General features: G+C 36.4%; 14 protein-coding genes across 14 annotated transcripts; 7 read left to right on the forward strand and 7 right to left on the reverse strand. All coding sequences in view use genetic code 12, as the record gives it.

Annotated features, from left to right (window-relative positions):
* Window positions 1-37: 37 nt before the first annotated feature.
* CD36_53220 (uncharacterized mitochondrial protein, putative) lies at window positions 38-1,534 on the reverse strand (the record flags this gene model as incomplete). The annotated part of the gene is made up of 1 exon (XM_002420572.1): window positions 38-1,534. One exon carries the CDS (start codon window positions 1,532-1,534, stop codon window positions 38-40), a length of 1,497 nt encoding a protein of 498 aa, XP_002420617.1.
* A 454-nt stretch (window positions 1,535-1,988) lies between these two features.
* Window positions 1,989-3,560, reverse strand: CD36_53230 (urea transporter, putative; the record flags this gene model as incomplete). Its single annotated transcript, XM_002420573.1, has 1 exon — window positions 1,989-3,560. The coding sequence occupies one exon, from the start codon at window positions 3,558-3,560 to the stop codon at window positions 1,989-1,991; it is 1,572 nt and encodes a 523-aa protein (XP_002420618.1).
* A 490-nt stretch (window positions 3,561-4,050) lies between these two features.
* Window positions 4,051-5,682, reverse strand: CD36_53240 (conserved hypothetical protein; the record flags this gene model as incomplete). Its single annotated transcript, XM_002420574.1, has 1 exon — window positions 4,051-5,682. The coding sequence occupies one exon, from the start codon at window positions 5,680-5,682 to the stop codon at window positions 4,051-4,053; it is 1,632 nt and encodes a 543-aa protein (XP_002420619.1).
* A 1,228-nt stretch (window positions 5,683-6,910) lies between these two features.
* Window positions 6,911-8,641, forward strand: CD36_53250 (amino acid transporter, putative; the record flags this gene model as incomplete). The annotated part of the gene is made up of 1 exon (XM_002420575.1): window positions 6,911-8,641. The coding sequence occupies one exon, from the start codon at window positions 6,911-6,913 to the stop codon at window positions 8,639-8,641; it is 1,731 nt and encodes a 576-aa protein (XP_002420620.1).
* Window positions 8,642-9,049: 408 nt separating this feature from the next.
* CD36_53260 (uncharacterized protein YNL144C, putative) lies at window positions 9,050-10,585 on the reverse strand (the record flags this gene model as incomplete). The annotated part of the gene is made up of 1 exon (XM_002420576.1): window positions 9,050-10,585. One exon carries the CDS (start codon window positions 10,583-10,585, stop codon window positions 9,050-9,052), a length of 1,536 nt encoding a protein of 511 aa, XP_002420621.1.
* Window positions 10,586-12,210: 1,625 nt separating this feature from the next.
* On the forward strand, window positions 12,211-13,542 carry CD36_53270 (conserved hypothetical protein; the record flags this gene model as incomplete). The annotated part of the gene is made up of 1 exon (XM_002420577.1): window positions 12,211-13,542. One exon carries the CDS (start codon window positions 12,211-12,213, stop codon window positions 13,540-13,542), a length of 1,332 nt encoding a protein of 443 aa, XP_002420622.1.
* Window positions 13,543-13,948: 406 nt separating this feature from the next.
* On the reverse strand, window positions 13,949-14,494 carry CD36_53280 (coenzyme Q-binding protein, mitochondrial precursor, putative; the record flags this gene model as incomplete). The annotated part of the gene is made up of 1 exon (XM_002420578.1): window positions 13,949-14,494. One exon carries the CDS (start codon window positions 14,492-14,494, stop codon window positions 13,949-13,951), a length of 546 nt encoding a protein of 181 aa, XP_002420623.1.
* Window positions 14,495-14,896: 402 nt separating this feature from the next.
* Window positions 14,897-15,214, reverse strand: CD36_53290 (40S ribosomal protein S25; the record flags this gene model as incomplete). The annotated part of the gene is made up of 1 exon (XM_002420579.1): window positions 14,897-15,214. The coding sequence occupies one exon, from the start codon at window positions 15,212-15,214 to the stop codon at window positions 14,897-14,899; it is 318 nt and encodes a 105-aa protein (XP_002420624.1).
* A 692-nt stretch (window positions 15,215-15,906) lies between these two features.
* On the forward strand, window positions 15,907-18,312 carry CD36_53300 (RanGTP-binding protein, putative; the record flags this gene model as incomplete). The annotated part of the gene is made up of 1 exon (XM_002420580.1): window positions 15,907-18,312. One exon carries the CDS (start codon window positions 15,907-15,909, stop codon window positions 18,310-18,312), a length of 2,406 nt encoding a protein of 801 aa, XP_002420625.1.
* A 572-nt stretch (window positions 18,313-18,884) lies between these two features.
* CD36_53310 (histone deacetylase complex subunit, putative) lies at window positions 18,885-19,391 on the forward strand (the record flags this gene model as incomplete). The annotated part of the gene is made up of 1 exon (XM_002420581.1): window positions 18,885-19,391. One exon carries the CDS (start codon window positions 18,885-18,887, stop codon window positions 19,389-19,391), a length of 507 nt encoding a protein of 168 aa, XP_002420626.1.
* A 387-nt stretch (window positions 19,392-19,778) lies between these two features.
* CD36_53320 (coupling of ubiquitin conjugation to ER degradation protein, putative) lies at window positions 19,779-20,345 on the forward strand (the record flags this gene model as incomplete). The annotated part of the gene is made up of 1 exon (XM_002420582.1): window positions 19,779-20,345. One exon carries the CDS (start codon window positions 19,779-19,781, stop codon window positions 20,343-20,345), a length of 567 nt encoding a protein of 188 aa, XP_002420627.1.
* A 78-nt stretch (window positions 20,346-20,423) lies between these two features.
* CD36_53330 (chromatin assembly complex subunit, putative) lies at window positions 20,424-21,818 on the reverse strand (the record flags this gene model as incomplete). Its single annotated transcript, XM_002420583.1, has 1 exon — window positions 20,424-21,818. One exon carries the CDS (start codon window positions 21,816-21,818, stop codon window positions 20,424-20,426), a length of 1,395 nt encoding a protein of 464 aa, XP_002420628.1.
* Window positions 21,819-22,755: 937 nt separating this feature from the next.
* Window positions 22,756-24,282, forward strand: CD36_53340 (leucine aminopeptidase, putative; the record flags this gene model as incomplete). Its single annotated transcript, XM_002420584.1, has 1 exon — window positions 22,756-24,282. The coding sequence occupies one exon, from the start codon at window positions 22,756-22,758 to the stop codon at window positions 24,280-24,282; it is 1,527 nt and encodes a 508-aa protein (XP_002420629.1).
* Window positions 24,283-24,619: 337 nt separating this feature from the next.
* CD36_53350 (DnaJ family chaperone protein, mitochondrial precursor, putative) lies at window positions 24,620-26,086 on the forward strand (the record flags this gene model as incomplete). Its single annotated transcript, XM_002420585.1, has 1 exon — window positions 24,620-26,086. The coding sequence occupies one exon, from the start codon at window positions 24,620-24,622 to the stop codon at window positions 26,084-26,086; it is 1,467 nt and encodes a 488-aa protein (XP_002420630.1).
* Between the last annotated feature and the right edge of the window lie 412 nt (window positions 26,087-26,498).

Consider the following 26,498-nt stretch of genomic DNA (forward strand, 5'->3'; position numbering starts at 1 on the left):
CTTTTTCTCTATTTGTATACTTTGTCTATTTAAAGATTTACTTTGCAGTTTTGTAAACATATCCCACAGTCGAGCATCCAATAATAACCGTCAACACCAACAAAATGACATTGATGGGTATTGGGTTCATATTGAATGTGGTGTGTGTCAAATCGTCCAAGAATGATTGGCCAAAATTGAAAATACCCGACAAACACATCACTGCTCCGTAAACAGTTCCAAACGTTTGGAACCCAAATACTTTGGCACAGAAATCAGACACCACAGTATAAAACAATGGACGATAGACAACAAACATACAAATACCCAAGACTGCCAAAGCATAGTTGGATACCAAACCCAACAAACCAATAGTCAATGAAAGCAACATCATTATAATCAAAACCATTAATGTCGAACAATTGTCCAAAAACAACCCAATAAAGGGCACGCTGATAAGACCACCCAATGGCAATGCAACATCAAAAAATTTGTTAATCTGGTCTGCAAGTTCAAACGATCCAAATATGTATTGGTACTGGGTTCCAATGGTGGCCATGAAATAGTTTAATCGCAACATCATAATAATACTGAGCAACGTAGTCAACACAAACCACCAACTCTTGATTTGTTCTTGGGCAGAGTAGCCATGCATAATACCAAATACTCCACTTGAATGTTCAACCAAAAACTCTTCTCCCTCAATCTCGTATGGATGTTTGATAGCGTCACCCATAGAGTCTCTCCTAATTCTTGTTCCTGACTCATTGAGTAATGGAGTGGTTTCCTGATTATTGGAAGACACAGGAGATGCAACATGTGCGTGATTTTCTTCATCATTAGCGCAAAGTTTGGAGGTTCCTTCAGTTTGATAAGAATCTGAGTTCATAATGAAAATTTGCACCACAGCAATAAAAGTTGGAACAAACAAGTATAAAGTGAAAAATTTCTCCAATGTAAAACTGCCGAAACTGGCATTATAACCAATACGATACAATAAAAACACTGCACTTGAGGCATCGAAGGCACCAGTGATCAATGCTAGTATTGTACCACTACTCTTGGGGAATGAGTTTGACAACTGGAATGATGAAATAAATGCAAATGGTCCACCCAAGGCTAAAAACGCATACCCTAACAAATATGGATCTATGATTGACCCAACCAAATATTTCGAGTATATGAACACAAAGCAAGCCAAATACAAAAAGAAAGCTCCAATCAATCCACAAACCTTAGGTCCATATACATCCAAGATTCTGCCAATGGCCAAAGCGGAAACATTGGTCAACATTGCGGCCACAGTGAACATCATATTCAATTTCAAATCTTGATCGGTACATTTGGCAGTAATGTCGTTATTGTTATGATTAGAGTTGAAGCTGGAAAACACTGGGGTATGAATATCACACAAGTATTCATAAACGTGTTCTTTGATCAAAATTGGCTTCAAAGCAGCAAATCCAAATATCGGTCCACCAGATAATAGACACCAGAAGATGGCACACGTGCATTGAATCAACCGTTTGGAAAACGAAACATCAGATGGCAACATGATGAGTTAGGAAGACTTTAAAAGATGAATAAATAAGTGAATGAAAGAAGAAGAGTTTAGCTTGTAACTTATAGAAAAGAAAAAAATGAAGAAAGAAGTGATGAATTATTTGCAATGAGATCTTCAACAAAAGGTTCAAGATTTTATTTTTTCTTTTTGGCATTACCTCATCATCTAGTTCCGGATCCCCCTTTCTTTTCTCTGAACTCGTGGTGGTGGCCGTACAGAAAAAAAAAAAAAACTGTCACTGTCCATACGTCGGACCAAAACGATAAGGAGATGCGGTCGCAAAAACAATAGGCAACACATTAATTAATTAATTTCATTCCATTGATAAGAGCAGAATTACATACAGGAAACAGAACTTTAGATACAAATAATGATAATTTGGAGTTAATGCCATACGATGATTAATATACAAATAGTTACGTTTCAATTCTTTTCTATCGTCTTTTTAGACCACTTTTTTGGTATCTGATTCGTCATCATCATCGTCGATGGACCCATACTTTTGATCTTCATTGTCAACTTCAACTGCAATAGGTTTATCCAATGCTGTAAATTCACCTCCTGTAACCTTACTGTAAGCATACAATACTGCAATTCTTAAAGCAGCTGAAGCCAATGTGATAACCACCCCACCAACAGGAGCAATAACAAAGGCACCAAATGCCCCCCAGTCACTTGGGTCATAAAGGCCATTCCAAATTAATAACAATTTACCCCCTTCTCGAGCACTGTGATAATAAACCGTACCAAAAATAAACACGCCAACCAATGCTCCCAATCCACCAGCCATAACATCAAATCCTCTCAAGTACCAGAACCAACTATCAGCTAATCCCAAAAATACAGATGGAATTATGGCAGCGGAAACAAGATCAGCAATTAAATAAATCTGCAAAATATTATTGGCAACTTTCACAGCCAACACAACAATTGGAACCATGATTAAAACCAACATTATTCTCACATAGTTGATATGTAATTTGTTTCTAAATACATCATTGGAAATGGTCGAGACCATTGCCGATTGTAAAGAATCAAACGTACATGTCGATAACACTATGCAAAAGATTAACACAAATGCCACCAACCATCTTGGCATCTTGCTTAAAAGGATAAAAAATGCATCGTATCCATTTTCATCACCTACAGTCAAATCACCAGACCAAACAGCAAGAAACCCAGTAGTACCAATCAATGTGCAAATGGCAAAAGTAACAAACGCTGCGATGGAGGTTCCGATCCATAAGTCTTTATCGGTCTTACTGGCAAAAGTTCTCAACCAAAACCCAGACATAAAACAATCGTTCGTCACAATGGCAACAAACAAAATGTAGATCAACTGCCACCCCAACTTGTTAGCTTTCAACAACCCACTGGGTCCAATCTTAGAAGTATCAATTTCAATGTAGCTACCCATTCCTGCAGCACAAATAATCAATAAAAGTAATACACAAACACCTTGGAAGTTATCGGTTATAAAACTGACACGGAACCCACCAAAAAATGTGTAGATAGTTGTCACCACACATTCGACAATAACAGCACCCAAGGCATTCAACCCAGTCAAAGTTTCTACTGCCGATCTGAGGGCAGATAACTCACCCACCATAAATAAAAACATTGTCAAACAAGTAAAAGCAGACAAGTACAATGCTGTAACCATTCCAAATCTGTGTCTTACCCATTCTGTCAAAATAAAACCATCCGGGCATTTACGACGAATTATTGGGCCAACCAATGCAAATCCCACAATAGGAATAGCACCACATATGGTGTAAACTAGCAACCCATGCAACCCTGCTATATTAGCAATCTGAGCATATGTTGTAATGATACCAACCCCCATAGCTGATGCAATGAAATTCAATGCCAAAGGGATCCCTCGCTGTGTTCCATTGGATGATAGGAAATCTTTGTTTGAAGAAAACTTCCAAGCCAAGAACAAGCCTGTAGCTAACATAAATGCATAAGATAAATAAATAATAGCATTATTTCCCTGTGATGATAATTGTGCCATTTATAGATAATCTTGTAGTTGAGATTAGATGACTTGAAGAAAATCAAGGGATGAAATGAGGATGGTGATGATATGTGGTTTTTCTTTAATTATTTGAGTCTTGCAATGAGAATTACAAGAATATTTATATTCTTCAACAGATATACTCCGAAGTAAATGACATGCAAATAATTTAAGATATATGGCTCAACTTGTATTGATTTTCTTCACCTTATGGTTTGGTCTTGGTGCTTAAATTTTTTTTTTTTTGTATGCACTTAAACGGCTCAATGCACTTAAGGGGGCGAGAAGAAAAAAGGAAAGGAAACAAAAGCTAAAAATACAACAACCAAGCATGAAATTGCATGGCTCAACATCAACAGATCCCCCATTGGATATGTTCACACAGATCTCTCTTACTCTTTTCATCTATATTCATCTAATTCTAACCTAGATCTATTTTTTTTATAAAGACAATACGTCACATGTTTTTATTCTTTTTTTTTTTTTTCTAACCCCAACACCACATACCATCTGCAACCCAATCCAAGTCAAACTCAGGTTTCCGGCTTCCAAATTTTCTTACCATTGGCAAAACATGTATGGAATGAGCAGCATCAGTTAACAATTTTACATCAGCCTTAACTTCTTCTTTAGCGTCTCCTGACTCGTGAATAGATGCTGGGAGATAGTTTATAAAAAAGTCATACATAACTGGATCGGGGATTTCTTCGGGTAAATCATTAACTGAAATATGTACCTTGTCGAGCTGAGCATCGCAATTCTTAGCAACATGAAGAGCAGTGAAAACCAATACTTCCAAATCCTTGAAATTATAGCCACCCAATTCGTTGATTCCACTCAATGAGGATGCCCGCCTAGGACGATTTGCTGGCAAACTGCTAGGAATTCCCTGGAATTGTATCTCTCCCATTCCAGTAATAAAAAACTGGCCTTTCAATGGACTCCACAAGGCATAATACGATCTTTGTTGCACTTCATTTGTAACTATTGCCCCTTGTATATTGGCAAACTTTTGGGAAACCTCACTGAAATTATCAAACATTTCCTTGGTTACAGTAGCATTGGACTGATAATGAGCATAGGTAGGTTTGATAGCAAATTTTGGGATTGTCTGGTGGTGGACACTTGATTTTCTTCTCACCCCTGGAGACCCTTGCGAAGAAGAAGATGCGGTTGCGGCATTTGTTTCCGTCACTGAAGACAACCCCGTGCTTGACCCTAATTTTGACATTGATAAGATGTTCGTCATATTCGTCAAAGAAGTGGATGATTTTCTGTCGCTTTGCAAATTCAGATGAAACTGTAATTTGTTGATTTCAGTTACAATGTTCAATTCTTTATTCTGCAAAATAAACTGAACAATCTCTTGGTCGGCAGGGTTATCACGCAACAACAATCTGATAGTCTTTCCTGAAGGCAGTTGTTTCTCTTCTTTCGATTCCTTAATCAATTTTTCAATAGCAGACTCGACATCGCTGGTCAACAATGTATTTGGCACTTCATAAAAATCCATGGGGAATGACTTGAATCCAAATCGTTCATAATAAGTATTAACACCAGAATATAATATCCAAATGTACTCTTTGCTCAAATAATAGTTTGCCAATTGCAAATCTGTTTCATTGGTTCCATCAGCAATTGTCATTTTCTTGAAATTATCAGCAACAGATTCATCACTGGAGTCCACCTTCTCTTTAATAATCAATTTCTCGGTTGTCTCAATTGCCTTACTGACACATTGGCCAGCCAATCCCAATTTACGATAATCCTTATGAGTGAAAACAAAACTAATCAATAGAGCAGTCGCGTTGTTTACTCCAAAAAGCGACGGATCTGGAATCGATGAAATTGCACTAGATCTATCTGCTGGCTTGTAGAAGGCTTTGCAAAATTTTACTGATGTAGTGGCAACAATGGTTCCAGTAGTAGTATCTTCAATGTAATACGACAAGATTCTACCACCTTCTTCAACATATTTAAAGTTTCCCTTGACTTGTGCAGCACCAAACTGCTCGGGAGTCAATTTGCCACCCCATTCAGTACCACATAAGGCATACAATTGTTCAATGACTTTAGGGTCCTCAGTTGATTTAAATTTGAAATTTGCTGGCAACGTCATGTCTAGTTCTGTGCTGTGGACCAGATGGGAAAAAGAAAGAGAAAAAAAAAAAAAAACTAGTTGCAAGGGGTGAAATTAGTGTTGAAGAAGGAGATTGGGTATATGACATAGCGACAACACGCTATTCTTAAGTTGCGGTCTCGGCTTAAACTTCTTATTTAGGGAAACAATATACTTGCACGTGACTGACCCACGTGACTTTAAATTGTATATTGTAAACACATTTGAAATGAAATCTTCTTCTTAAGCGACTTGATTTATGCGTGGCAGCAAAATACAGATTTGGCTTCTTGTTGCATTCGTTAGAGATCGGCTTTGCAGGTATAGATATACATTGACGGCATTTTTACGTTTATGTCTCTTATCTAGGATTGAGAATTAGTTTCTTCAGTACGCAAAAATAGCTTAGGAGCTTTTTCTTGTTGGTCTCTTTTTTTTTTTTTTTTCGGGACTACACGATTTATAATCAAAGGACATCAACCGTCTGGAGATGAGACAAAAAGGGCGGGGTGACCATTATTTCAACAAACTAAAAAAAAAAAAATGGAGAATTGCTTTCAATTATCCAATCCATTTAACGTCATATAAAGCCCGCAAAGTTAAGCTTTAAATTACTAATCAAACCTTATTTCCTAAAAAAGATATTCAAGTAGTAGTATTCTAGACACAAACAGTAACCAAAAAGCCATGCAAATCAATGTAATACAACTATAAAAAGACTAGTAGTGCTCTCTTAACAATCATTAAAAACTTACCTAGTTAAATACTCCGGTATAGGAATGAAAAAACTCATGATCTTATTGTCATTGCGGTTGTCCGGTGAAAACTAGCCAAGATTAAGTCCAAGTGGTCTAAATTTTGCCACCATTCGCCGTAACGTGACTCGAATGCCGCATATAAGACAATAACGTTAGTACAAGAATTGCCGCAAATTGTTTTGTGTCCCTGAAAACGGAACACACAAAATAAAAAACAAGAAAAAAATACAGGAAAAAGAAACGTAAAAAAAAAAATAATCCTTAATTTTTAGAGATGTGAGTAATAAGGCAAGTCCAACGTCAGAGTAGTTGATATTTATATATAACTCTTCTAGTTTTTCCAATAGTTGATGATTAGGAAGATTTTCACATTTTTTTTTTTCTGATTCTTCTTTAAATCTCATATAATTTATTCATCAAATATTAGCATTTTTTCCTTTTTTTTTTTTAATTGCATTTAATCCTATAAAATGAGTAGGAAGTCTTCAATTGATATGCCAAAAGAAACATCTAGCCCGGAGTGCTACACATCATCGACATCCAGTCACGAAATAAATGAAAAGCCTGGGAAATGGCAAAACTTCAAAGATTCATTCAAACCTCCTGTGCCCATTGAAGATATTGAGAATGGATCGATATCATCAGCTCAATTAAAAGGTGGACAGAATGTTCCATTGCAACAAAGTTTGAAAAAACGACAACTACAGATGATTGCATTAGGAGGATGTGTGGGATCAGGGTTATTAGTGGCGTCTGGAGCTGCTTTGCGTAATGGTCCAGCCAGTTTGTTGATAGCCTGGTTCATTGTTTCCACATTTTTGTATTGTACAATGCAGTGTTTAGCAGAATTATCAAGTACTTTCCCTGTGTCGGGGTCATTTGCAGTCTATTCTATAAAGTTTATTGATCCAAGTTGGGGTACCGCTATGGGATATAACTATGCATTATTTTGGGTTATTGTCATGCCGTTGGAGTTGGTTGCAAGTTCAATGACTATAAAGTTCTGGCCATCGAATATAAATACGTCTGTTTGGGTGGCAGTTTTTTACGTGTTGATTATCGGTACAAATTTGTTTGGTGGAACAAGAGCTTTTGGTGAAACAGAATTTGTAGCATCGGTTATCAAGTTATTGGGGGTTGTTGGTTTCAACATTTTGGCAATTGTTTTAATTTGTGGAGGTGGTGATCAAGGCTATATTGGAGGCAAAAACTGGCATCCCCCATTCACCACTGGTGTCAAAGGTGTGATCTCTGTTTTGTTGACAGCAACCTATTCTTTAGCTGGTACCGAGTTGGTGGGGTTAACGTCTGCTGAAGCTGCTGGTGATGCTCGAAAAGTTTTACCAAAGGCAATCAAACAAGTTTTGTGGAGAATTTTGATTTTTTACTTGTTAACATTAACATTAGTTGGGTTTTTGGTTCCAGCCTCAGATCCACAATTAATTGGTGGTGGTAGCGGAGCATCTGCCTCCCCCTTTGTTATTGCAATTAGAGAAGGTGGAATCAAGGGTTTGCCCTCTGTATTTAATGTTGTTGTTTTGGTAGCTTTGTTGGCCATTGCCAACTCTGCAGTTTACGGATTTTCAAGAACCATTTTAGCCTTAGCTGAGCAAGGTGTCGCTCCTAGTATATTTAAATATGTTGACAGACAGGGAAGACCACTTGCTGGTATAGCTACTTCTGCCATTGTGGGGTTGTTGTCTTTTGTTTCTGCTTCCAAGCAACAAGAACAAGTTTTCGATTGGTTGGTGGCTTTATCTGGTTTATCCACTTTTTTCACTTGGGGAAGTATAAATGCCGCACATATCAGATTTAGAATTGCCATGAAAGTTCAAGGAAGATCTTTAGACGAATTGCCATACAAGGCAAATACAGGTGTATTGGGTGCTTATTATGGGTTAATTATGAACATTGCTGTGTTGGCATTGCAATTTTGGCTAGCATTGTGGCCAGTAGGAGGTAAGCCAGATGTGACATACTTTTTTAAACAGTACTTGGCTGCTGTATTGGTGCTTGCCGTTTATTTAATCCACAAGGTTGTTACTAGAAACTGGAAATTTATGGTCGATTACAAGGATATGGATCTTGACTCTGGAAGAAGCAACATAGATATCGATATGCTCAAGCAAGAGCTCGAGGAAGAAAGAGAAGCTTATAAGACACAGCCATGGTATTACAAGTTTTATCAGTTCTGGTGTTAGTCAACTAAACAGGTAAAGGAAAAACAAAAAAAAAAATAGGAATTATTTAGGACTACCATATAGAGTTTATGAATTAATGCAGGACGATTTATATATTTTTGATCAATATTCTATAATTTGAAGTAGGTTTATAGTAGGGGGGCCCCTCTCAGTATGGTGACAGCAACTTAATTACCCCTTCATACTCGCTTGAATGGAAGTAATTGATCAAACGTTTGGGTGATAGTTAAGATGGTTGTCATAAGTGGGACAGTTCTTTCCTTCATTAAATCCGCAAAATTACACAAAACTGTGACATATCTGAAATTGATTAAGTTTTAGTGAAGCAAAAGAAACTCAATCTAGCGGAAAAAAAAAAAATAAAATTACTAGTGATAACGAATTATTGTATTTACTGTATTACACTAATTAATTATACAAGAGTGGCTTGATGCATCTCAAACAATCACGATGATATTTGTGCTTATCAAACTTTTTTTCTGGACTCCATTTGTAGCAGTATGAAGGACTTGCTTCCACATGTACATTTGTGACTGAGTTTACTGATGCCTGATCATATTCTCCTCCATCTTCATCTTCTTCATCCTCGTCATCGTCCTCGTGAGGTTCAGTCTCGGAAATGTCTGTACTCGATACATTTCGGAAATCTGAAACTGAATTCGATCTTGTTGCATCAATAGATTCACTTGATGATGTGCTTACTGGTGTGGGTAGTTGGATGTAAAAAGTCGAGTGTGGAAGGCTGTTGTTCAGATACATTGCTGCTGGCTCCACAGCATGCTTGTTGTTATAAGCCGATAATTTAGCTGATGATAGTTTTGACTTTAATCTAGAAAATCTTCCTCTAAACTTGTTAGGATCAGAAGCAGATCTGAGTCTTGCAAGAGAGCCATTTGGATGAATAGCACTGAGAAGTGAACTGCTTCCATTGTTCTCTGTATTTCTATTTCTCCGTCTTCTCCTGGGCACTGTTCTGTACTTTGGGAGTTCTCTCTCTGTAAGATCGAGAGCCACATCTTTACCAACATTCAACAGCAAGTTCCAAGTAATCACTTCATCCACATTACCAAAGTTGAGTAGCATTTGCTCTTCTTCTACCCTCATTCGTAATACATTTGCACGTTTCTTGTAATCAGTAGCTAACCCGATTTTCGAATTTTGCAACGAATATGAACGAACAAGGCACTTCCCCTTCTTACTGCAACCCGAATTTCTCTCTATCAACCCCATTTTTTTGACCATGTCGTAAAACTGATGATCTGCGGAGCAAGTAAATAGCGAGTTTAAGTTTGTATCGTAATTTGGAAATGATTGTTGACTCGTCAACGAGTCAGGGGTGAAAGTGACAAGCTGATGTTCATACTTAGCAGGCACATTGTAAAAGTTCAACTGTGTGGAATTCAATTCTATAATGTAATACTTCCACGATCTATGTGGAGATAATTCGTTAGGGTTGATCCATTCCATTTTTCTTGCAACAACTCCTATCTTATAAATAGCCGGCTTGTATGCAGGTGGTTGTAAATCACTATTCTCGCAGACGGTTTCCGCGGAATAGGGGAAAATTGATGGTGCCGATACTGGAAATCTTGGACATCCACCTGGCGGTAATGTGTCATAGGAAGGTGGCAGAACTGGGTTTGGCTCTATATATTGTAAATAGTTATCACAGGATGATGTGTACATGAATTTATCATGACATACTGACGAACAGGGCGTTGGTGGTGTAGATGATCTTTCTGCGACAATCTCTAATGATAAGTCGTCGTCATCCTCCTCCTCATCGTCTGAAGTAGAGGACGATATACTGGGGCTTCTACTTGCTTCTGGCCAAGTGTATTTTATGTCACGGGTATTGGCTATGGGTATTGGCTGTAGTGGTTGAATATGCATGGTTGTAGGCAAAGCGATTTGCTTCTGAGAAATTGTTGATTCGACATTCATACTGTCATGAATATATTATATTGTTAAACCAAATTAAGGGACAATTTAGTATAATTATACTTGTACGAAGAAAATGCAAAAAGAAAGTATCAATTGAAGGGAATTTTTGATTTTATATATATCTTTGAAATCAAACAGAAAGAGACGCAGTAAAAACCGAACTTGAAATTTTTGGTATCTTGTGATAAAGTCGGCTTTCTTTGTATATATGCATTCTGCAAATTTTAGATAACAAGGACACAAAGAAGACAAAAATAACTTGGTTGTACTTTTAGACTCCTATTTTTTTCTTCTGTTGTATACCCCTATTGTGGTGGTCATTGGCACAAAACACATTACCATACCGACATACATCTGGAATGGTAAGGTGTTTTGCTTAGCTCTATTCTGTCTTTTCGAAGCAAGTTGAAAAGTGAAATTTTCAAGTACACCATTGCTATAATCCAAGATTCACATACAGTTTTAAAAGAAATGAATAACGATGTCTTGAGATGAGTATTGCTGCCATCGATGACACACGTTTGCTTTTCCAGCTAATTGTACCGACATTATGTGCTATTGGATTTGGTCTTTTCTTTTTTTTTTTCTAGTGCTTATTGTTGTTGTTGTTGTTGTTGTTGTTTGCGCTTTTTTAGTTCACATTGTAGCACCAGAAGACTTTATTTATTTGATTTGCAATATAACAAAAACTACACGATAAGTATTCTTGAGTTGTCATATCAATGTCCATAAAAGCAATCAAAAGATGAAACTGTCAAAGAACTAACCAAATCAAAGGTTTTTTGGTATAATAAACAAAGGTCGTTATCACCAGTTAATTCTGTCAAAAAACCGTATGCACCAAAATCATTGAGCACACCTGATGTGATTCAAAATACTGTGGATGCTCTTAATTTTTTTTTTCCAACTCTTCCTAATCATCGCGGATTGATTAACCGTTCAAATTTTTGTTATCTTGGTTTTTCCTGTCTCCTATTTCTTACGTAAATACTGCATACAGCCAAAGGGATAAACGGATCTTCTGCAACCAAAATGAAACAAAGAAAAAAAGAAAGAAAAAAAAAAGCAATCATGTTATTTCCTAAATTCATATCATCATCCCCTCATTTCTTCCAACTACAATTTCCATCATGGTTATGTTATTAGCCATAGCAAGCAATTTTCTATTTGTAGTGGAAAATGGGTAAAAGGAAGTGGGATGGCAGAATCAACAAGATGCATGGAATAAGTTTGACAGCAGGAGGGGGAGCGAGACTCGGAGATACATTGAGAATACGGGCTGAGCTTTGTGTGATACCTGTCTACCCTTTCTCGATATTGTTGTTGTTGAAGGTCTGACTTTAAGCATTAAGGTATGTTAAACTTTTTCAAGTAAAGTAATAGAATCAATGCTGGTGGTGGTGTGGCTCTTCTCGTAGAATTAAGTTTTGTTAACTGGTCTGTAAACTACTACCGTCCTTAATCGAGTGAGTTGATTCTCAAACAATCAAATAGTCTGTTCTTTATTCAACCTACGTTCTGGATGCTCTAGCAAACTCTACTTGTTTTCTTCATATGTAGATAATAAAACTTGCAACCAAACATCGAGATGAAATTGATTCTGTTTTGCACAATAAAATTTGTATATGGATTTTTTGTATCTCTCATTAGACTTTGCAACCAATATTGTGTGCGTTGGATTTTTTTTTTTTAAAAGAAAACCAATATTTTTAACCAGTCTGAAACCACAAAAGGTTTATTCTTTTCTTTTCGTGTTAAATATATATACATCTGTTTACCTCAAGATGTACAGGAAAAGCTTTGGGGAAAACAGACGTACCTCGTTGGAGGAAAGACTAGATTCATCGATGACAAATGAATCATCAACTACTGGACCTAGAAATGGCGAGTTCAAGCCAAACACAAACAGAAAGGTCTCCACAGAGTTCAACCTGGTTGACAGTAAAACCCAGCAAGACACTTTCGTACCGTCATTAAATCAACAAAATCAATTAGACGATACGCAGTCCGATCGATTTGAACATCAATCTATTCTGCCTCTTCGGAAAAGGAAAAGTTGGTTTACAGGTGTTTTACGAAGACGAAAGCTTAGTTTAGTTAACGACATTCAGTCAGCTCCTCCTGTACAGCAACAGCAAAACGCTAAATCAAAAGGGTGGCTTTTCAAATCAAAGGCTGAGACTGATTCTACACTTATATTAAACACGGCGCAGTATTCAAATATTCGATCTGCCGAATCGGATCAGGCTGAATTATTGTCTACCGGGTCAGTAGACAGGAACAGCAAATCCAACTCAATCCAATTTGAATCAAGAAACCTAGAGTACGATGACACTATTCCTATATTTTTCGGCAAATACTCTGGTAGCCCAATGTGTACATCTGTATTGAAGAATTCCCAAATTGTCTACTTTCAAATTAGCGCTTATAACAGATTTTATGATTTTGATGAAGCTACGTATCACCCATGGAATATCTGGGAAGTCGATGATGACGTGAAAAAATTGCGTGGAACCATTGACGGGAAGGATGATTTTACAGATTTCGCTAAAGAATTTGAGTACTGTCAAGTTTTGTTGATGAGAAGCTGGTTAGTTCCCAACTATGAGATATTTAAGAATGGGTATTTGATCCAACTTAAAATCACCCATAAGAAAAACGACGCCGAGAAAGCCATTAATTTATATCTCAGTTGTTCTAGGGATTCGATTTTTAGGAAGCTACCTGAACAAGGAGTCCGGATTAGTGTTTGTGGTATTCGTTATTTTAGAAAAACTCCACAGCTATCTGAAGTAATTTTTTGGATACATCCAATTAAAAATATGTCGTTTAGTATTGTTGAGCAAGTAGTTTTGCTTTTAAAACTGTTTAGAATTTCCACTGGTATCCATAAAACTATTTTGGTTGATTTGAATAATGGCTCAAGATCTACGATCAAAAGTCTGTATACACATTAGCTAGATTAATAGGCAAAAGTTCTATGGTAGTAGACCATGTTTCGTTGATGAAGAACTTGTTAGTCTTTTTTCGTTTTATACCAACAAGCTATACAGAATAGAGGATGGGTTAGTAATAATAAGTTTAATTGATTCAATAAATATCAAGATGATACCCAAAAACCTCTGTTGAACCCACGTAAATAAATTCTTTTTTGTGGGTGAAAAGTATTGCTACAGCTTTTCTTAATGTCAAATCGGGTAAACGATTCGATATACCTCTGACAATGAGAGTTGTTGCCCTACAGTTAGTTGATTATACTTTTCTTAAAATAAATTCTATACCTTTATTTCTCTATTATTATAACCATTATTTTGTAACACCTCTAAATATTCTAGTCATAGCCCCTGACCAAGACCATGTGGCCTACAATTTTGCTTTTTGATATTTTTTCATAGATTCATTAAGTTTGATCTGCTTCAATCTTTTTTCAAACGCACCAATCATAATCTCAGAAACTTGTGGAGCAAATAACGAGCTCAACTTATCATAGATAGGACTCTTAAACTTGAATGCCAATTTGAAGTCAACTTTACATTTATTTCCCCCATGATCTTGGAATTTCCATATTGTTTCCAAATTATCAAATAAATCTAATTGAAGACTTTTTGCCGTCACTTCTTTGTTTTCTACACAGATCAAATCACATTCAAATTTTTCAACAATATCCTTCCAACCCACAAGTAACCCTGCCCTCATAGGCAAGTCGTCTTTGGTTCTCTGTGATATAAATGAATCTTCAACAAAGGGGACAAATGTCTTGTACTGGTCCACCTGACTAACAATGTCATAAACTTGCTTTGCGGTACCATTCAATATTTTGGAGATCTCATAACTTTGAGGTTTTGAAACACCGAAAAAGGAGCGCCTCGGTATTCTGCATACATTTCCTAGCATAACTCTTTTAAACATTTTGATAATCTTGTAAGAATAGATTGTTATGTGTATTGGAATGAATGTGTTGCCTGGAATTGCATGGAGATTTTGAGTGTGAAAAATTATTTCGCATCACAAGTATTTCCCACACACATAGCAAAGCATGCCGTTGGTTTCAATATGTGGTAACAAAGATTTACAGAGAGTGTAGTTTCCAATCAAGATAATTACGAAATTTAACATGTATTATATAACTTTGAAAGGAGATGTTGAATCAGGAAAGAAAGGTACAAAAAAAAACATTGGTCGAATTAATACTACCATAATATACAATTATATAAACCCTTTAACCTTCTTCATTTATTCTTTAGTAACATCAATAAAGAACAAAAATAAATTATAAAATAACCATTAGATATAGATATTTTTTTAATTAATTTATTGGGCACGAGTGTAGATAGCTTGTTTGGAGTGTTTCAAGACTGGGGTGATGATACCATCTTCTTCCAATTGTCTCAAAGCAACTCTGGCTAAAGAACCACCAATCTTCAATCTATCGACTAAGACGGAAACAGAAACGTACTTGTAAGTTGGAACATCCTTCAAGATTCTGTCGTATTTTTCTTGGTCCAAGATGACAACGTGTTGAGCCTTGTCCTTAACTTTACCTTTGTTCCACTTCTTTTTACCTTTTTTACCACCAGCTAAAGCGGCAGCAGCTTTAGCAGCTTTAGTTTGTTGAACCTTTGGAGCCATTCTAAAAAGATGTAACAGTTAGTATACTTAGACTTGAATAGGTGTTGCCGTAGGGGAATAAGTAAATCCTTAAAACTATTCTTTGCTTGATATTTGGTAAAATATAATATCCTTTGAAGAAGCTTATGGTCTCTTTACTGGGTAGTACTATTTATTGCTTGAGTACTTCTATTATTGTTGTTGAAAATTAATATTGAGTGTGAATTTCTGAATGGTTGATCATAACTTCTAGAGCTGCTCACAATTGCTTCATTCCATCATTTATCCAATTGCATTTAAATACATTCTGAAAATGACTGTATTCCCCCCATTTTCGTGTTGAAGCACATACGTTTATTGACGATTCTATGGTATTCAAGAAAGAAAGGAAATCCAGAAAAAAAAATATCTAACAGTATTGAAATTATCAGAACTATTTTTTTGGTGAGAGCTTAACTATGGTAGTGTATAAGGCGACAAAAAAGTTTTTTTCTCGCTGCTCCATACATTGCAATAAGTTTCTGTCACGTGAAGTTTGTTAGGGCTTTTAGGGTTTCGTGCGATGTCGGTTTTTTTTTTCCATCACCTCTCCAATCCACATTTGTTTTGACTTTGTTTGCTATTCTGTTTGTGAGAAATCATAGTGAGTCGTCAAGTAAATAAATACTACTACACCTCATCACCTGTATTATTTGTTTTAGCACAGTTTAGTCATGGCCAAAAGAGTCGCAGATGAGCAAATAACGAAAGATGGGATGTCTAATTATTCTGACAATGGACCAGATGCCCCTGCCATAGCCTCATCTGATGTCTTATCCAGGAGGAAGATATTGAAGCCAAAAGGAAGATTAGGTTCAAATAGCACTGGTACTGGCTCTAATGCATTTGGAGCATTGAATGGGCCACAACAACCTATGTTTTCCTTTGGTGGTAGCGGAAGCAATGCAGCATCAGGAATAACTTCATCCCAACCAGCTCAATCCAGTAATCCATTCAATTTTGCAAAGAAACCAGAATCCAGTACAACAGATAAAGACAGCAAGATTAAAGCATTAAATGAGAACTTTATTCGAGCCATCACTCAATTGAATGTACCTAATACAATAGCAGATTTCACTCCAATTGCACAGAAATATATTGACTATTACAAAAGTATACTGAAAAATGAGCCTTCCTTGAATATTGCATCCAAAGAAGTAAAAAATCCAGCCCAACCACCTTCGGCAAGTTCATTCCAATTCAAACCAAGTACGGCAAGTGCACCATCGACAACTGCGACGGCTACTCTGTTTTCTTTTAAACCTTCTGCCCAACCATCGGAGTCTAAGCTAAACGGACCTGTATTTTCATTCAAGTCTAATTCACAAGAACAAACGACAACTAAACCTGCATTCTCGTTTAATCCACCAGCATCATCAACTACGGGATCTGCCACTACCTCAACTCCATCATTTACAACTAAACCAATTTCATCTTCTGTTCAAAATGAGGCATCAAAGACCGAAAACAAAAGGGAATTGATCAACTTAGACTCAGATTCGGATTCAGAATCCGACAAAGAACAGCCTAAAGCCAAAGAAGTTAAAGTTCAAGGTCCTATGTTTACCCTCACGGCCAACCCTACTACCAAATCATCACCATTTACATTTGATCCTAAAAAATTAGCCAAGAAAAATGCACCAGATTCAGATGATCTGGAAGATGACGTAGAGATCAAGGGTCCAACTTTTCAATTCAACAAGCCTATTCAAGATAGTGTATTTAAATTGACACCTAACATCGCAAACAATACATTAAAATCAGATGAAAAGAAAGAAGAAGCCAAGAGCACACCATTATTTGGTGCAACCACTCAAAACAAAGACCAGATAGCAACACAGACAAGTCTTTTTGGATCAAGTCAAAACAAGCTCGAAGAAACAAAAGCTCCAAATGTGTTTGGAGATTCATTTGGTTCAAATGGGAAGACTACGGAACAGAAACCAGCGAGTAGCTTTTCTTTTGGTAGCTTCCAACCTAAGACAGATGCTTCTGCAAACACTGAGACAAAGAAACCTGAAACTACGTTGTTTTCATCTGGTACCACAAATTCTTCTTCCAAGCCATTATTTGGATCTCTGAATAACGAAACAAATGCAAAACCGGCATTCACTTTTGCTTCTACCACTGATAAGAAAGATGAATCGGCTACAGCAACAAGTTCCACCACTACCACACCATCATTCTTATTTGGGAAACAACCAAATCAAACTGACGGCGCAAAGGAAGCTCAGAGTGATAAACCAGCAACTTCATTATTTGGTAATAGCTCAGATAATGCCAACAAGTCTGCCACCACTGGATTTTTATTTGGTACGCAGAAGCAAGAGGAGGAATCACAAACACCAAAATTCACGTTTGGTTCATCTGAAGCAAAACCATTTGCTTTTGGAGTTCCGAATAAACAAGGCGATTCTACAACTCCTCCTAGCTTTAATTTTGGATCGAATTCATCCAATAGTGCATTCTCGTTTGGTTCTAAACCAGCAGAAACATTTAAATTTGGTGAAAAACAAGAAGATAAAAAGGATGAAGCATCGTCAACGCTAACAACATCTTCTAGTTCATTTGGTCTGACAAAACCTGCATTTTCATTCACATTTGGTAGTGCAAAATCAGAAGATAAGCCAGAGGAGGAGAAGAATGGAGATACTGTACCTGAAGAGGAAACCGGTGGTAATTTTGAACCTGTCGCTAAATTATCGAATGAACAGGTTGATAGTAAGAGTGGGGAAGAGAATGAAACTGCAAAATTTACTATACGTTCGAAATTAATGGAATATGACTCCAAGAATTCCGAGAATCCATACACAAACAAAGGTATTGGAGAGTTGAAAGTGTTATTCAACGAGCAAACTAAAAAGTCTAGAATTTTAATACGTGCAGATGGAAGTTTGAGAGTTCTTTTGAATACATTAATTTTATCTAGTGTGAAGTATGATAGTATCGGTAATGGATCTTTGATTCGTGTTCCTACTATTGATGCTGACGATAGCTCGAGAATCATAACCTATGTGATCAAAGTAAAGACTCCGCAAGATGGAGAGCAGCTTTTGAAATGTATTAACGAATTGAAATAGTATGAGTAGTTGTATATAATTTTATGTACTTGGTATTGACTTGCCCAGTTTCGCATAAACAGTAATGTGTTGAGTTAATAACTTGAATAGGTAGAATGTAGAGTTTTTTAAAATTCCTGTCCCGACTCTTTTATTGATTGAGTCATTGCCATCAACTTTTCATAAAAAATTGACAGAATTTCCTGGTCAAACATAAATAAACACGAATTAGGTAATGGCAACACAGAAATAACTTGAATGGTTCAACTCCAACAGGTTTGCTCAGAACTTAGGGGTTATTTAATGAACCTTGTCAAAATCCAATTTCCAAAGACCACAATCAGATATACTTAACCGTTGCGAGTTTATCACATACAGAAAGTTGTTCAATGCTCTTACTGAACCAACAGACTTCATACCGTATTAAGTAACACAAAACGAAGCAACCAGCCAAAAAAAGAAAGAGCAAAAAACACCACACATCTTTAACTTGATGCGATTCTTTTTTTTTTTTCCCTTTCTTAGATTCTATATTACTTCAAGATAACACCTATCAAACAACAACACAGAATACAAACATTACTAATTGTAAAATGGCCAACCGAAATAGTCACAAAGAATCAGCATCAGAGTCCGAATCCAACACTAACACCCATACAAGACATACCACTGGATCATCATCGAATTCAAAGATATCACAAAAGGCAAGGAACCAATTAGCACTTCAACAACAACAGCAGTATTTGGCCAAACACATAAATTCAAACGGACCCCAAGATAAACCTAAGCTACAACCATTAGATTTTACTACATACAGTGACACTGCTTTGTTGAAATATTCAGAACGTTACGGATTTCACAATTTCTCTCGAATTGAATCTTTGAATTCCGACATTTTAAACAGTGAGATTGGGAAGAAAACATATAGTAAACGAAGTAACAAAAATCAAAAAGATACAGGTAGGATCAGTAAATTGGAAATTGCTAATCATGTCAAAAATCATTTTTCCAGTTTACCTGCTAAAGAGAATGATATCATAACTGGATTCTTGTACAAGGTCAAGCACCAAGACAAAGAGTTTAAATTAACGTTTCAATAAATGAATAAAATGTGTATTTACTGAAATATATGAGTTAGAGGTGGATTACAGACCGTATATCTGTTCTTCTTAGTATCAATTTTGTAAGATGTTAGTTATAGTGAACAAGCGAAACAATATCAGCATTACCCTGTCTTGTCATTGTGATCAACCAACCAACAGAATGAAAAAAACAGAGAGAAATCCGAGATTGATAGATGGCGTTGGTGTACACAGATACAGAGAAACACTTACCGAGCGTGATAGGATATTGGGATTTTTTTTTTTCTGTTGACATCAGAGAGTTACACAACAAATTTATATCAGTGCTTTTTTTTTCTTTTTCTTTTTTTTTTTTTGTATTTTCTCCCATTTTATTTTGATTAATTTTCGATTCAATAGGATACCATGGACTCATCAACTATATTATTTATTGGAGCAGTCGCAGTTGCTTTCATTTTTTTGAAATGGATGGTGTCCCCAATACCACAACAGAATGAGTTTAACATAGATCGTTTGTCACAAGACCAATCCACAGGATCGACCACGTCATCCAACGCACAACACAATCGAGACACGCATTCTATATCAACACAGTCACACCGAAACAGCAGAAGAGCCGTGACAGAATCTATGATCGAAGTTGTACAGTCTATTGCCCCTATGTTGACAGTCGAACAAATAAGATACGACTTAGAAAATACCGGAAATGTGGAAGCCACTGTAAACCGATTCATGGAGTTGGGCGATTTACCTTTCCCTCCAGGATACGTGCGTCCACAACAACCATCGTCAAGTGAAGAACCAAAGAAACAAGAAGTGTTTGGCAGACGATCAGTTAATTTATTGGAAAAGTATAACATTGATGCAAAGAACCCAAAAAACGATCACAATAGCTTATTACACCAAAGAAGACAAGAAATGATTCTTGGTGCCAGAAAGAGATTGGCTGCTCAGTTAAGCAACGAATTGTAAGCACGATAAATTTTGCATTTTATAGCACTGCTTGTATGTACATAAATGTATATAAACACAAATTGTTTTAATAGTTATCTACAGTATTAGTGTTGGCGTTATTCTCTTCTTCACTTTTTGGTTCTTGTCAAAGAATAAATCAATAGGAGGGGTAGAACTTTGGGAATTTTCATTTTTTGGATTTGGCAGGTTTTCATTGGGTATCTCTGACGAAACGGCAGATTCAAGATTCAGTTCAGTTTTTGCTTGCAGTATTTCTTCAAGTAAAATGCCATTATTATGGGGCACACTAACTTGGCCATCAGTATATCGCTCACCAAATGCACTATCAGGGAAGTTAATTGTGGAACAAAACCCATCTGTTGAACTAACAATAATTCTAGAACCATCAATAGTCCATTTCAAATCAGTAATAGAGCTATAATGCAAATTAGAAACAAGGCCCAAAGGCTTGAAGTTGTCCCGTGTGGAGTAAAGAACGACGCCATCTTGTGTCGCCACTGCAAATACCAATTTGTAAGGTAACTTTAGCGTTGAAGTGCCATCTAGTTTGTATCTGATTGGATTGAAGCTGACGGCTATTGCGGGCTTACTCAATCCTGTTATTTTGTAAATTGGTGAGGTAAATAGACTTGCACGTGAGTATATATAAAGAACATTATTCAAAGTTTCATTATTTGATGTTTCCTCCAACCCAGCAGGTGTCACTAGTATAGAACCATCTGGTGAAAAAGCCAATCTTCTAAAAAAGGACTGCAAAGTTTCTGGATAATACAAATATAAATTGCCAAACTTTTGAAATTTCTGTTTCAAATTTATTTCGATACTCTTCGACTCGGATTGCAGTATTAGATACACATTAACACTACGGTCGGCTGACTGACTAACAATAAACTTGTTCAAAGGATCCCAAAACACACCTTGTATGTAATGAGTGTGATCAGAAAAACTCCGAATAATTGTGCCAGAAACTTTTCCAGAAGAGAATTCCAACTGATAGATACGGAGAATATTGTCCATTGACCCTGTGACAATTTGGTCTCCGTTGGGCGACCAACAGATATCCATGATCTCCGCTGTACTTGATCGAATTGTGCCAACAACTTGCCAGCTTTCCTTTAAATCCTCATCGTCTTCTGACTCTAATGTTTTTACTATAGCTTCACTCTTCTTCCATAATAGTAATGTTCCATCATCACCTGCTGACGCTAAGATGTCACCTCGAGGATTGAACCGAACTGCGTTGACTGCTTGAGAATGTTTTTGTAATGTGCTCATGTATTCCACTGAGTTTGAAGAGGTTAGTCTCCAGATTCTGATATTGTTGTCACCTCCTCCTGTTGCCAATCTTGTCGACTCAGTAGACATCGATGTTGACGAATTGGCCAACTCTGGTTGTTCTGGCTGGAAATCAACTGAATAAATTGGCTGATTGTCATTGTGCCAATGAACTGTAAGTATCGTAGCTTCCATTAATAAATTTGGTACTTCTAGCTTTAGGTAAATATGGATCAACCAAGGATTAGAAGACTAGTTTCTATAGTTAAAAAGTTGAAAAGTTTGTTTCCGTTGTTTATTGTTGTTAAAGAAAAACAGAAAACCTAAAAAAAAAAGTCAGAAAAAAAGAATTGTCAAAAATAATACGCGTATCGATCAAATGATAATATGTCTTCTCTCTTTCTTACAATAAGACCAATTCTAAAAGGAGGACGACTCTGTCAACGTTGGAGCATAATAAATCCTCAAAAATAATAATAAAAAAAAAAATACAGCTTTACTGTTGGTCAAATAATACCAGATGTTTTAGAATTATCATTTGCATGGAATTGGCTAGTCCCCACCAAATATAATCAACTTAAACAAACACCCAATTTCCATGCTCTATTAGATTTTTCATATAGCACCTCTTCTATAATTTTTTATCAGAACGAATAAATAAATGAGATACAGATACACCAAGAGTGATTGTATATTTGCTGTTCATGTTCCAACTATCCTGACTGTTGTTGGAAATGGTGCAAAATAGTTTTTCCTATAGTACTTGCAAACCGCTTGACGCTAGGTTTTTTGTAAGTTTTGGTGCCACACATATTAGCCTGTTATCTGCGTCTTTCAAATTTTTTTTTGCTAGTTCTTATGCGGCAACAAATTGCTTCCTCTGGATGACACTTTCTTCTTAATATTAATCATTCAATACAATATGGACTCGACATTAAACCAAAACTCCAAAGACAAATTTGTGCTGATAACAAGCGATTTAGATGACAGTTTAATATCAACCACACCAGATATTTCTGAAACTGAGTTTGAAGACGAGGAGAACTTGTCTACCCCAGATATTTCGACAATTGACGACGAATACACCGATAACGAACTCATTGACGGACTCGAGGATGAGAACCAGATAGCCATGGATCTGATTTTTCGATTTCAATTACCAGATATGTCGGCGACTATTCCTCGATTACCAAGCAAACAAGAAGCTGCACCAACAAAGAACGATATATTTGACAACTACTACGAAAGTTACAGTGAAAAGTACATTGAATTTATGAACAACAACCCAACAACATACCACACTATTGGCCATTTCAAATCATTACTTGAAAACAACGGATTCACTTTTTTGCCAGATAACAAGCCAATCACAGACTTATCACCAGGATTTTATTTCACATCTAAAGACGACCAGTGTTTGGTTGCATTTATTATTGGGGGGAATTGGGAACCAGAAAAAGGTTCTTGTTTTGTTGGCAGTCATTGTGATGCCTTGAGTGTTAAAATAAATCCGCGTGGGCTGTTACGGGATAGCGTCAATGGATATGAGTTGTTAGGAGTAGCACCTTATTCGGGAAGCCTTAATAAATTGTGGTTGAATAGAGACTTGGGTCTTGCTGGGTCAATTTTGGTACGAGACTACAAGACAGGAAAAATATTTCGGAAATTGATCAAATCTCATCCTGATCCAATTGCCTTTATCCCTCAACTACCAGAAGTTTTCCCTGGTTCGCCAAAGGAATATAATACCCAGACTGAAATGGTACCTATTTACGGATACACCACTGAAAATTTGGTACCTACTGACGAGGAAAAACAGAGTAAATTTTTCAACCGTCATTCCTTGGCGCTTTTGAGATATGTATCAAAATTGGCTGAGGTTCCACTTGCTTCTATTGTTGACCTTGACCTAGACCTAGTGGATATACAACCAAGCTGCCGAGGAGGTTTAGGCAACGAATTTATTTACCTGGGTAGTTTAGATGATAGGCTATGTGCTTTTGCTTCAGTGTATGGTTTGATAGAGTATAGTCAGAGGTTTTACTTGGACAAGGATATCGAAACATTTGATGGGTTGAATGGTATTTATCTAGCCAATCACGAGGAAATAGGAAGTGAAAGCAGAACTGGAGCCAAAGGAGGGTTTCTAATTGATATTCTAAAATCAAGTGTGAGTGATAAACACCAAACACATACACCAGAAGCAATTGCTAATTTGACTACCAATACAATCTTTTTGTCATCAGATGTAACCCACGCCTTAAACCCAAATTTCAAAAACGTGTATTTGGAGAATAATTTTCCGGTACCAAACACAGGACCTTCTATTAAGTTTGATTCCAATTATCACGTTTTGAGTGATTCTAAAGGTAATGAATTTTTGACACGGATAATAGATGATTTATCGGGAATCAAACTTCAACACTTTCACATAAGAAACGATTCTCGGTCAGGTGGCACTATTGGTCCAATAATGTCTGACAGTCGAAGAGGCATTAACGGGGCTAAATTAATCATTGATGTTGGCTTGCCAATACTAAGCATGCATTCTATTAGAAGTATCGCTGGGTATAAAGATGTTGGCATAGGCATTAGGTTTTTCAAGGAAGTATTTTCCAAGTGGAAGCTGACTATTGATATAATGGAGAATAGGGAATAAGACTATAAAGAAAATGGATGTAAGTTTTTAGTCTTTTGCAACTTCTAAATTAATAGGCGCTTTCTATATTCTCTCTCTCTTTTTTTTTTTTACCGTAGTTGGATATTGTCGTGCCCAATTGCCCAATTATAGAATATGGTAGAATTTCTATCCTTTTTTGCATGATAAACTTTTTCTTTCAAAATTTTCATTGAATATAAATAATCCCAACTCATCTTTATTTTGGAATAAACCTTCTCAATTCAATATAAAGTGAATTTACTTTCCTACCGAATAGAAAATATAGACAATTTTTTTTTATATATAAAAAAAGAGGAAGAAGGAAAAACAGAAGATTATGAGAATAGCCTCGGCAAGATTTGTTAGAACTGGTTTGCGTTCCTTTAAACCTAGAACTTTTGCATCAGGTAGATTACCTTACACTTACGTAGCCACAAGAGCATTTCATTCATCGAGAATAAGAGCTATTGATTTTGATCCTTACAAGACGTTGGGAGTAGACAAATCCGCTGATGATAAACAAATCAAGAAAGCATACTACGACTTGGTCAAAAAATACCATCCTGATGTGAACAAAGAAAAGGATGCAGAAAAGAGATTCCATAAAATCCAAGAAAGTTATGAATTATTGCGAGACAAAGAGAAGAGAGCACAATATGACCAGTTTGGAGCTTCTGCCTTTGATGCAAATGGAAATGCTAATCCATTTGCAGGACAACGAGGGAATCCGTTTGGTGGATTTGGAGGAGCATCAGCAGGAGGCAATCCATTTTCAAGCATGGGATTTGATTTTGAAGATTTGTTTAGAGAAGCATTTGCAGGTGGAAGGGGTGCAGGAGGTGGCGGCAGAGGTGGTAGGTCGTTTGTAACCGAACATGTTGGTGACAATATTGAAGTTTTGAAAACCATTCCCTTTAAAGATTCTATATTTGGTACTTCTGTGACAATAAATTACAAAGCAGTTGATTCATGCACAACATGTAGTGGAAGTGGATTGAAATCAGGAGCCAAAAAGAACACTTGTCCAACATGTCATGGTGCTGGTCAGACTACTCATGTCATGGGCGGATTCCATATGTCTTCCACATGTCCAACATGTCAAGGTGCTGGTGTTACTATATCGAAAAGTGATGAGTGTGGAACATGTCATGGTCATGGTGTTAAAGAAATTCCTAAATCTAAAACTGTTGAAATCCCTGCTGGTGTTAGTGATGGTACTAGAATTAGAATCCCTGGTGCTGGTGATGCCCCAATGGTAACCAAAGACCCTTATAACCAATTGGTGAATGGTGATTTGATCATCAGAATTAATGTTCAAAAGGACCCTATTTTTAGTCGTAACAAAAATGATTTAGTGATCAATGAAGAAATATTGATGACCACTGCTGCATTAGGAGGAGAAATCGTTGTACCAACTTTGGATGGACAAAAGATAAAATTAAAAGTGAGACCTGGTGTTCAAAATGGAAGAAAATTAACCATACCTGAAAAGGGGGTACCAATAAATAGAAACTTGAATAACCGTGGTAACTTGGAAGTTATTTTAAATGTCAAGACTGTTGTCCCAGAAACTCCAACACAAAAGGCCTTATTAGAGGCCTTGGCTGATACATTCAATGACAAGAATGCCAAAAGAACAGACGCCGATTGGAGTTTGGATATCGAAGATGACAAAAATGGCAAGATAAACGAGACATTTGACGAAAGTGATTTGCATCCTTCCAAGTTGAAAAGAATAGGGAAAGTATTAGGCAAGTTTTTCAATTTTGAACAGAATGACAAAGATACAAAGAATAACAAATAATTAAACACTTTTCACTTAGTTTTTCAATAATGTATATAAAGAGATAAATACTTGTTTGTTACTTGTAAATATATTTATTACTGTATAGAATTTTCACTTAATGTATGCGGGGAAGGGCACTGTCTAAATGCTCCCACCCGCATTGTCTTTAAAATTGATTGTTTAATACAAGAGACTATTCTATCTAACATACAACACGGTTGCAATCTTCTCTATTTTTTGTTGATGTATTTATTGGCGAGTTTTTGTGTAAGGGTTTAAAGAAATACAACATAATTGCATTGACAGTTTTAAACATTTGTAATTCCGTTTCTACAACGAACTCTATACTGATAGGAAAAATATATCTCCGTTTTGAACCGACAAAGATCTATGTTTACAAATATTTTAAAAAGATAGATATATTATTGTG

This window comes from Candida dubliniensis, chromosome 5, assembly GCF_000026945.1.
Source record: "Candida dubliniensis CD36 chromosome 5, complete sequence".
NCBI lineage: Eukaryota > Fungi > Ascomycota > Pichiomycetes > Serinales > Debaryomycetaceae > Candida > Candida dubliniensis.